Source organism: Rhamphochromis sp. 'chilingali' (assembly GCF_963969265.1).
Source record: "Rhamphochromis sp. 'chilingali' genome assembly, chromosome: 20".
In the NCBI taxonomy this organism is placed as follows: Eukaryota; Metazoa; Chordata; class Actinopteri; order Cichliformes; family Cichlidae; genus Rhamphochromis; species Rhamphochromis sp. 'chilingali'.
In genome coordinates this window covers 25,895,534-25,907,386 of record NC_137947.1, presented here as the reverse complement: position 1 = coordinate 25,907,386, position 11,853 = coordinate 25,895,534, and the positions used below count along the sequence as shown (strand labels likewise).

Sequence of the window (11,853 nt, the reverse complement as noted above, 5' to 3'; positions counted from 1 at the left end):
CTTGTGAAAGGTGTCCCGGGAGTACTAATTTGTCGGCTGCACTATGAGGATGGACCGACCTCTGTAGTACCATCGGCTCAGCTGTGACGCCGCAGAGAGCTCTGAGAGCATTGTTAATGGAGGCGAGGCTGCTCTGCTGCAGAAACTGAATGATATCATTTTTTTATGCCTCATGCTCAGTAAAAAAAAAAAAACCACAAACAAAAAAGCAACCGTATAAAGCTTTTTCATATCGGCACATTTTTTGACCAAAATGTTCTGAGATTGTCTGATGTTGTCGGATCAACTGATTAAAACGATCAATAACATCAATATAACCAGCTCTCCAGTTTATATAGTATTGATGTAGCTGATACAGACTTCTCACTGACTTTTAACTGCATTACCATCCACAAGTCAGTGTTTTGCATGTGTTTAAAAACACTCAGAACCGTTGGAAACATGAGAATAAATGGCAAAGGCGACGGCTTGTTATGCATGTGGCTCAAGTGAAGCTTGGCTTTCATTAGTTTCAGGTTTCACTAGTGTCATATCACCGTACCCTCTCAGTTTATTGGCTTCAAAGGATGAAGACCCAAAGATAATACATTTTGAGCAGCGTTCTGATGGAAATGTGACTTTTATGTCCTTTGCTGCACTCTCCTGCTGATTTTTTTTCACTACAAGCCGCATCTAAAATGCGCGAGTCGTCATTAGATCTGTTGTTGCCGTGAAGATTAAACAGAGCAGCTTTAAGCTGAATTAGTGGAGCCCACGAAGCCCGCAGCGACGTCTGTGCTGAGAAATAATTGGGTACTGCGATATGAGATTTTCTGGGACAGGATGTAATTTTAAAGTGAAGGCCTTTATTCGTCTCTGTGTGGAGTAGCTGACGAGAACATCACAGTGTTGTGTATTTTTTTTCCGGTTTGTTTTCACCTTCATGTCATGTGAAACCTCAGCGTTTCTCCGGTTTCTCTGCCCATCCCATCACTCAGCGTTATTCCTTCACCCAAAGACACGAGGTGCTGTGTTTTCTGCAGTGTTGGGGCACACACACACACATACACATATTCATTTACATATGTACATGTACACAAAGTTTCAGTGTGAGTATACTTGAGATGGGTCCGACCCGTGCGGACCGAGAGCCCGAAAGCAATAAGTGTTGATCTGTGACAGCGACGAGGTCTCAGCCCAGACCGCTTCTGCCTCTTCAGAGGTGAATAAAGTGCAATATGAAATACCGAACACGTGTACTGTGTCATCTGTCCGTCAGTCAACTCTTGAGAGATGTCGGCAGAACATTTATTAATGTTTCTGGAAGGTTTGCAGAGAAATCCAGAACACTGATCCAGTTCCTTTACTCATTCTAATCATTTGTATGACCACCTGGTGGCCTCTGAGTGTAAAAGCACCAGAAATCATGTGTATGGAGCAGTCAGGGTATGAATTAATAGTTCATAAACTCGACTCATAAAACAAAGCAAAATGTGCAGAAGCAGATGCTTGACTTCGTCTAAAATCTCTGTATTTAAGAGATACCAACTGACCCTGAACTAGGGTTGGACTGTCTTCTTCCGGTTATTTCCTTTACAGGTCGCCACAGCAAATCATCTGCCTTCATCTCACCCAATCCCAGCATCCTCTTCTGTCATATCAACTCTCTTCATGTAATCCTTCACTACATCCATGAACCTTTTCTGGGGTCTCCCTCTTTCTTCCTGCCTACCAGCTTCAGTATTCCTTTGTCCAACATATCCACGAACCTCTCCACTGCACATGTCCCCGCTGTTCGACCTGAGCTGTCCCCCTGATGTACTTCTTTCTAATCCTGTCCATCCTGCTCACTCCCAGTGAAAATCTTAATATGTTCACTTGTCATCTCCAGCTGTGCCTTTTGTCTTTTTCATCTCCAAACCATACATCCTAGCAGATCTCATCAGCATCTTGTAAACCTCTGACATAATTTTTAGCAGTTAATTTGAAAGACTACCTAAATTTATCTATTTAAGAGTTGATTCAAAGTCAACAGAACAAAAATGAGACTTCTGTAGAATCAACAGGTAAATCTGATCGAGCCATTTCCTCTCACTTCTATTAACTTGTTGTGTAAACCGTAGTTTTTGTTTCAGTTAACTTACATTTTGTTTAATAGCTTTGCACTGACAATGCAAATAAAACCCAGCACACGGTGAAATGTGTCACTTTTACACTTTATTGTTTAAAGTCGTTTACAAAAAAGTGTTTGCTGGAAACATTCATTGCTTTCGCCTTTTACAAGCACAAATACACTCCGAACAAGAGAGGAGGAAGAGCGAGTGGAGGGCGGGGGCGGGGTCAGGCCTGTGTTCGTGTAGAGAAACAGTACAGAGACGGAGGGAAGCCCTTAAAAATCACACACTTAATCCATGACAGAAGACTGGGTTAGAGAGGCAGGACGCACATCTGAATCCAGATTTGACTTCTAACTCGTGAGGTATCCTCAGTAGACCTTAGCTGTGTGTGTGCGTGTTTGTGTGTGTGTGTGATTCATATTCGTATTTTCTCCCTGAGGTGAGTTAGTGTGTTGCACTCTGAGGATACTGATGGACATTATCTGGAGAGCTACTTAATGTGTGGACACATGAGCACGCGTAAAAACTGCACACATACAATCAACACGAACGTATAAATTACAGCTTCTCACTCACACGCACTACTTTTACCTGCAGATACGAGTGTGTCCACGCAGACCTGAGGCTCTGTGTGAACAGTTTGGAAGTGACTGATTAGTAAAGCTGCTTCGTTTTCTGGAGGTTTCTACAGTTTGAGTGTGTGGGCGAACAGCAGTGATGTTACAGATGTGTGCAGCAGGAGAATCTGTGCTTTCACATAAAGCTCCAAATATCAGGACAGTGGTCTCCAAGGTCAGCATTAACTTTTCAAACAGCATCTGATAAATGATCTGTAGTAGCTCATCCTGAGCTTTTGATCACAGCACACAGTCTTCCTCAGCACATGAAGTTGGATTCGGTTATTTTGCATCTCTGCTTTACGTTGTTTTCGAGGCAGAGCTTCAAACTAGTTTCAGAATTTTTTTTTTTTCCCCTTTGACTTTTAGCTCTGTGTGATGTCATTCAGAGCTGACATCCCACCTGTTGTTTGCATAGCCAATCAGAAGAAAGTTGGCTTAAATTTTTTTTAAAAAAAGGGATAAAACTGCTTGTTTCATGCAGAGGACGAACTGATGGGAGGAACCAAGGCACAGTAAAAGATAAGGATTATTTTGAACTGTGACTCATGCAAAGCTACTTTAAGAGAATCTAATCTGGAGCATCTGTAGTGCTGCGACTTTTAAAAAGAAAAGTTTAGACAAGAAAAATGAAAAATATTTGTGGTTTAGTGCAAGTCTGATGTTATTAGAGGAATCAAATCTCAAGTTTAAGGTCACGTTTCAACGTCGTTTACTCTTCAGTCAAAGGACTATCAGATGGGTTGGTGGGCAGATATTAAATAACTAATCATACATAACTAACCCGTGCACTGGAGCTGAAACAAAAATCTCTCCTTAAAAAGCTCTACACTTAGTTTGAACATGCAGTTATTGTTCACATTTAGTTTCTATGATAAGTTCTGAAGCAGTTTGTTATCCGCTTCCAATGAATCAATACAAAATTAATAAAAATAAAGAGGCATCATTGTGCGGTTTTTCCACTGTGTTTATCTCGAACCTGGTTGTCTCGAGTCTGACTAACTCGTCCATCCTGAAGCTAAGATGTCAGCAGAGAAAAACTTCTTTCCTCAGATTAAGTCCCATTAAAGAAACTCCAGGGCGTAAGGTGTTTACAGATTTAAGCATTTATGTGGTTTAAATATAAAGATAATAGAGTGCAGTTGGTTGTTTAGGTCCTTATTTAAAGTAAAAGCATCAGTGGAAGACAGTTTTCATCATATGTAGTAAAAGGTTATCGAATAATATATTATATTTAAATCAGAGCTCTACATCGGAAACAAACTACAAAACGAGGCCTTTCATGTCTCACACTTTATGCTCTACTCTTCTATTTTCTCTCATAAAGGCTTAAAATGACTCAGCACTATATTGAAAGAAATGTACATATAATAGCTCTCCAAGTTACTATATTAACTATAAAGTTAATAAATTAAGCCTAACAGCTCTCATTCTTGTTTTTAATCAACATAAAATATAACTAAGAGCAGCCCTGATATCTGAAGCTCGACCTTGTTTGGAAAGCACAAGTTAACACGAAGCCCTAATGAGCGCACACGCGTGCATAAAGAGAATTGTGAAGCTTAAAGCCGTGCGTGTGTGTGTGCTTGTGTCAAACCTGAGTCAAACCACAGCAGATGTGTTTGTATCTCCTGCTTTTTGTTGCTCGCTCGATGCGTAAGACAGATGGGACTTCCTGCACTGTGACGATTCACGCCAGAGGAGGAGAAACCTGCTGAAATGACTTCAACTGCCTCGGTTTGCATACTTTTAGGTGTAGCTGAACAAATAGTGCGTAGATTTTTTTCCAGCCTCCAGTAGGGCACGTGACAAGAAAAGGATTTTAAAATACTGGCGTAACTGCAATGCTGTCAAAAGGACGTCTAATACATTCGGAGCTCAATACTAATACCGACCAGAAAACCGTACCTCATCTGGCACAGTAGTGATCTTGCTTTGACTGTGCAGGTGTGCCTCAGACATCCCAGTTATCACGCAGAATAAACCAGACACTGTCCACACATGAAAAGCATGACCAGAGGGGTGTGCTGAGAAGCAAGGTCAATGTGGCCGCCAGGCTTTCTTCAATAATACACTCTGCCCAGCGTATTCACTTCTAACCATATTCACTGTAAAAGATGGCTGAAAACTGTATGCCTGCATTCATTTAGGTAGCCAGCAGGGGGCGACTCCTCTGTTTACAAGAACACTTTCTGGTTGTATTGGAGTCAACGCTTTCCTGATACCTTAATGGGCTCAGTTGCTGGTTTCAGGTCATATATGCCCCCCATATGCTTTCAGGTCAAGCATAAAATTACTATTTATACATGTCCTGCATCACCAGCTGAATGCAAGAACTCCCAATGACAATGCAACACATTTTGCACGTCTTCCTTCACCAGTATAATTAAAATGTACTCCTTCCTTCAAAACATTACACCTAACTAGTCTGGAGCAGATTATGTCACCAGCATAACGTACCATGTGATCTAGACATGGTTAACAGAAAGCCATCTTCTGTTAACCAAGTCTGACTTGAGGATAAAGATACCTCGCTGATCCACTAATCTTGGTTTGCAGTGCACCCCTCTGGTCTGGTTAGCGTGTGTGTCTGCAAGTGTGTGTGTGTTTGTGTAAAGTATAACATTAGCTACATGGCTGCGTAGAGATTCACTCACTTACCCACGAAGATATTTCACGTTAAAGGGAGGGAGCAGTCATTCAGGCCATTTGCAAAGATGCCTAGAAGACTCTGTTTCCCATAATACTTTAGGAGGTTTCAGTTCCAGATCTATTGCTTTGCAAGGGAAAAGGCTGTGGTGATGGCTAATGAGATAGAAGAATAACTGAAGGGTTTAAACACACGACGTGAGAGGACGGGGTGTATAAATATGACAGATCTGAGTGGTGAACAAGGCAGAGAGAGACAGAACAAAACCCTCAGAACACACCTAAAACTTTATATCTGGTTAACAATATACTGAAGTTTCAAAATAAAACGCTTAATAGTATTGAAGTTATCTGACAGATAAAGGATGAAGCGATGCTCCAGGGCCATAAATAAACATCTTTGTTTAAATTAGCTCTAAGAGATGTACACAGATGTATAATGCAACAATAAACATGAATAAAACCGCAGGTTTGCGCTGCGGTGTGTTAGTAATTTAGATAAATACTGTTGAAAGTCCTTTCCAAGAAACAAACGCAAAAAAGGTTTGACCCAGCAGTGTTCTTTGTTTGGTTTTTCTGTCTCTGGTTTCACATGAAAATATAGAAATCTTTGTCGTCATTCATGAAAAAGCAATACAAAGGTCACTTAAAAATGAGAGAGAGACAAAAAGTCCAGAAAAAAACAGATCTGGGAAGGTCCCCGTGTTAAATACGGGGTCAGCATCCAAATAAGACCTCCAAAGAATGCTGGGAAGTTCCCGCCGTTAGTCAAGGGGTCCCTGGAAGATGAGTCTGACGTAGCCCTGCTCGCCGCTTAGCTGCTGGGCGCAGAAGGGGCAGGCGGCGTGGAAGGTGTGTGTGCCGTGAGGAAGCGGGATCTGACTCCAGAAGGCCGCAGTCTTCTCCGAACAAACGTGACCGCAGGGGTTAAAGGCGTGAGTGGGCGGGGCCGCGTCCACGTAAAAGCCCGCCTCGCAGCCCAGCCACAGCGCCACGTACGGCCCTTTGGTTCTGCACATGGGACACTCCCTGAGGCGGCCCTCCCGGCCCTCCCTCTCCTCGCGGTGGTTGCCCCAGTTGTGGTAGCCGTGCACGTGACCGCACTGGAGGTAGACCCAGGGCTGCTTCTCGTCAGGTGTGTCTTTGCGACGCATTGAGGGAAAGGCCAGCGTGTTGAAGCCCACGGGACATTGCGGGCGGGCCGCGTTGATCTCCTGCCGCAGCGCCTCCAGGTGTTTCAGGGTGGGAGTGCGGGCCAGGCCTTCAGCAGTGCGCCACAACAGGGTGGCGCCGCAGAGGTCGATAAGGGAGCCATCAACGAGCTCCTGACTCTCCGTCTCCACCTGAAAGACAGAGGAAGGGTAGCAGGTTATACCCAGAGTCAAATTTAGACAAAACTGAGATTTTCACCGGCAGGTAAGAAAAAACTTGCTTTCAACGACTTTTTTTTAAAGCTAAACAAAAAAAAGTGGAAAGGTGATGATTTATTGTGCACAGAAGACCTTAATGACACCGAAAGCCTACAGCATTATGTCCGACAGGAGCTGATTAGGTAGGAGCGGCAAGATGATGAAGTGCTATTGGTTCTTGGCCTCCCTGAGCAAGTCCAATAAAAAATCCAAGAAAGGTCTCAATTGTCCCAAATGTAAATACTTTTCAGCACAAAGCAATAATGAAAAAAAATCATAACTGGATTCAGTAACAAATGAGATTGCACACAAAAGTAAAAGTTAACTCTTTAGCATATTTTATGACCCTTAAATATCGAACCAATTTCTTCACCCTGGACTGGCTGCTGGTCAACTACCAAGCAAACACAGAGACAGACAACCACACCGACGACCAATTCAAAAACACCACTAATGTGTGTCTTTGGAGAAGAACGGGAGGTTTAAACCAACAATTTTGGTGTAAACTACTGCATTGCAGTGAGCCTATACTTTAAAAATAAACTGAACACTTAAGGATCTGTGGCTTTCCCAATAGTTAGCTTTTCTGTTTTTCGGTAAATTAAAAAAGTTGTCATGGTCCGTGCAAATGCAAATCCACACTGAAGTTTACTGGAAATTCTCACCTTTGAACAAGTCGTGTTCACTTATTTCATTTGTTTTTATTGTCATTTTATCGTATGGTTGTAGCAACCTAGTACTTTACTCGCTATAGCTACTATTAGAAACAAAAGGTTTCACATTCTGAAATTCGACTTTTCTGACAGCAGCTACACTCATGATTCAAATATCCTGTGGAACATGTGACATTTTATATAATTAAAAAAAAAAACATTAAAACGTGAAGGTTTTAGCCTTTGTGCACCCTGCAGGAAGAATTTAACATTTTCCAAATACAGCTGGTTTTATTTTAGTCATTCGAGCCTTTGCATTCAGTGACCTCTCCTGAGTGCCACGCCTCTAACCCAGTGCATGCTGGGATACGCTCAACCCTGAAGGTTGGAAGAGTATAAAACATGAAACACCGGGGCTTGCAGGATCTGTCTGACCACAGTAGGTGGCAGCGTAGCACAAATATCCACATGTCTCCCTCTGACAGATGTGGGTTTCAGGGAGGGAAGCACGGGGCTGACAGCTGGAGACAACATGGCATGAGGAAACTGAAATGACGGCGGCAGACGGGGCAGGACAGAGAACTGGTGGAAATTTTGGTGAAGTACAGTCTTGAAGTAACTGCTCGGATTGGCTCTGTAAGATCAGACAGGATGGGAAATTCCATGTTGAGATAACCAGAGGACACCAGGGTGAGGGCAGTGTGAAAAAACAAAACAGGAGACAAACAGAAAAAAAGGGAGAAAGAGAAAGGGCGGGAAAGTGACACAATAAGTGACACAGAGATGAGGGTGAAGTCAGCTCCCAGGTGTTTTGATGCCATCAGTCACCCTAACACTGACACCCAGGTCACCCTGTGATTCAGGGTGAACAGATTTACATAGCGGCAGCATTACATCACCGCTGGCTCATGTGTCCCTCCTGGTCTGTAACCTTCATGTATGTCGTTATTTATGTCAGTAATGCCCTTGTTCGGCAATAACACAGAATCACATCTGCCCAGTAAAATAACACACTCTACTTTTATCCAGAGGAACACTGATCAAGTTAAATGATGAAACATAATAGAAACACAGCTAACCTACACAAATGTGATACACATTACAAATTCGTCTACAGTATGTGGGCTTCTTTTTAACATATAAATGCAAACAGATTCACAATAAATGCTTCTGTGCTGGTTATCGTCTCATATGCACCACTGTGAGGGTCACTGATAAAACACATCAAACTGCAATACTAAACTTAAAATAGATTATTATACAATCATCAGGATATAATATTTACCATGTACTACATACCTACATCAATGATTTAAGAAAATGTTGGTGATAGCAGATTTAAATAAAAAACATACATGGTCAAATTCATGAATTAACCAAACCGATCTTCTGTTATTAAATGTGTCACAGCTAACTCAGACTTTTTGAAGAAACTCTTTACCTACATTTACTATTGAACAAACGCAATGTGGAATACATGACTACAATAATGGCCTGAGATAATGTCTTCCCTTTTCATTAAAGCCTGGCTTCGTGTCTGATGCAGAAATACCGAAGCACAGAGGAAAGATGCACAGTAGAAACGCGGATGTAGCTTCTGGATCTGAAAAGTAAAGCCAACCTGGCAGCGCCTGACTCAGCCTCAGCAGACACTTTCCTGACTTATTTTCTCAGCAAGTCCCTTCAGATCACACTGATTAAAACATTAAGTCTATTTTGTTTATTTGGAGAATTATCCAGGGTTATCCTCGTTGGCTAACATCTTGAGTCGGTGCAATGACTCGGTTGCAAAACACCAAAATGGTGACAGCAAACATGCTCATTGCAAGACAGAAAAAGTCTGCATCCGTCATAAAGGTCGATTACAGCCCCAAGCAAAAAACTAAAGTGGCATCACAACTGCTGGTGTAAACTACACATGGGTGTTGTTGTTTTTAAACATTATTTTTATGGCATTTTTAGGAAAGTAAGGAGAGGTCACAATAAAACCCCAGCCACTGGATCGAGCCTTGAGGCATTTGGTCATTTGTTCAAACTCACACTCAGTTCAGTGTTATGCCAGGTTGTTGTGCACCTTTTGTAGTTTTTTTAACCTGGTGTGCTGCATTCACCTTCAGAGTAAAAGCTGAAATGCTCGTCTTTTACCTTGAAGGCGAACTGCATGTTACACAATTTCATTCCTGCTTGGAGAGCAGCTGGAGAGTTTTCTTAGACAAGTCAGAGTTTTCCGTAGAAACTATGGGCGACTGCGGAAATCTGCAAGCAACCAAAGAAACTTTAAGGAGGCCAACTGGTTGGGGAACATACATTTTCCCCTCATAAATGACGGACAAGTTACCGTCAACGTGGTTAGTAGTCATGTGACTGTGAAACCTCAATACTAGCACGGAATGGTGAAACTGACCATCAGCTCACTGTCCTGAATGGTCAATATTATGGTCATGCGGCGACCATAATATAGCCTTCAAACTGCCCAATTTGAACACAGTAGAGTGACGTCTGATGGAATAGAGTTAAAAGCAGTACAACCTTGTTATAGTCATTCATTCTGAGACTGAATCGCATAGCGCTGCCTTTTATTCATTTTGAGGCATTGTTTCGTTTTCCCTTCCTTTTAAAAAGTACCGGCCTGGATTAACATCGTCTGTGAGCCGATCCTCACCCTCAGGCTTTATGTTACGTACTTCAGATTTTCAGCTGGAACAGGTAAGAGTTCAGAAGGTTAAGCAAAACCCTGTATTTATAAGGTAGCTTCTTCTAACCCACTTAAAAAGACAGTTTAAAGAAGTATTTGTCTCCTCAGTGTATAATCATGCTCAAGCTTAATGACATAAGGGCCCTCGGTCCATGTAAACATCGAGATGCACTCACCTCCTCTCAGAGTTTAATTAAATTACACTGAAACCGTTAAATTATCAGGACAAAAGCTTGTATTAAAGCAGCAGGAGCTCAGACACTGCACTCCGATCATTTGTCATCCCTCACGAAAACCCCCACAGCAGCACTACCCCCCACTACAACCCACTGTTATATGTGTGTGTGCGTGTGTGTAGACTGCACTGTAAGATATTCCTAATTATGTCAAACAGAAGGGCAAACCAGCTGCCCTGCTGGTAAAGGCTGACTCAATCCACCCAATAACTGAAACAAACTTGTGCATGTTTCATCTTCACCTCCCAGTAACGACGCAAAAAAGCTACCAAAAATGCTTCTGATGAATCTTTATCCCCACATGTCATTTAAAGATTACACACCGTGGAGCTAAACATTAAACCAACAACTCAGGGGCTTTTGGCAAACGTGCTGAGCCAATTTATTCAAGACTATTCAATCACAATGTCCTTCATGTGTCAGCGTCCGCTACGGCAGAGCAGTTCTCTCATTAAGAGAAGTGCACTTGAGAGTTGAGGAAAACACTATTAGAAGCCAGTAAGATGTTCAGTTTTCACCCTTTTCGGTCAAAAATAATGTTGTTGTTTAATGATTTAAGGTTGTTGGATGAGTCCAACACTCAGTTTTTAATTCTAGTTTTGATATCGAGTGAATACAAACCAACACCTAAATGGACTGAAATGACATCTGCTGGAAGGTTTCTAAGCAGTTTAACCCTGAACAGAAATCTGATCCCTTAACTTTAAATATGGAGGTTGTGCTGCTCCTGCCACAAAAAGATCCAGTCCAGGAAGCATTTAAGACAATCATGTTGTTGTAGTGATTCCCATCTACACTTTATTGTAGTAAAGATATCGAGAAGTGTGCTTTATGTCTTATTTTTGGCTAAGAAGAACTGGCAACAAAGACAAACTTTTTAAACCTGAATCAGAGTCACAAAACTTTTAAAGCACTTATTATCAGATTTTTTTCGCTACATTTTATTCCCTGATGGCCAAAATTAAAATTCATGTTAGGTCTATTTCCTCATTTATTTAGATAGGGACTGCATGGAGTCACTGCTGAGTAACAGTGGCAGTTGACGGAGTGTTTTTATTGCTTCATGCAGAGATGTGACTGGAGGCACAAAAATGCATTGAGCAGGTTTATTTCAGTTTCATCGTGACACAAGATTTCATTTCTCTCTTTTGGTTTCACATTATTCATCAAAGGCCAAAACAGAATAAATGACTTATAAAAGCACACATATATTTAGTCAGCTATTTAGTCATTAAATTCTAGTCTCAACAATCAAGATTTGCACTCCACTAAACAGGTTTTGGCCTGTTTAGGACTTTAAATAAAAGAAAAATATTTCATCTAAGTGGGGTTTACTAACTCAAACTTTGAAAAAATCACAGAGAAAATACGGTAATTTTAAAATTTAATTCATGTTTTACTTTTTTCTGTATCTCTGTGTAATAGCACATACAACAAAACAACAATGGGTGTAATATTTCAAACCAGGGCTCCAACATCCTCTTTAGAGTTAAGGCTT

At 41.6% G+C, this 11,853-nt stretch overlaps 1 protein-coding gene across 2 annotated transcripts in view; it reads right to left on the bottom strand.

Annotated features, from left to right (window-relative positions):
- Nucleotides 1-5,224: 5,224 nt before the first annotated feature.
- peli1b (pellino E3 ubiquitin protein ligase 1b) overlaps nt 5,225-11,853 on the bottom strand; it is a 50,460-nt gene continuing 43,831 nt past the window's right edge. For both annotated transcript variants that reach the window (XM_080869548.1, XM_080869547.1), the window contains exon 7: nt 5,225-6,705. In XM_080869548.1, the coding sequence (XP_080725674.1) occupies nt 6,127-6,705 (579 nt within the window). In that variant the 3' untranslated portion in view covers nt 5,225-6,126. The remainder of the gene's footprint in view (nt 6,706-11,853) is intronic.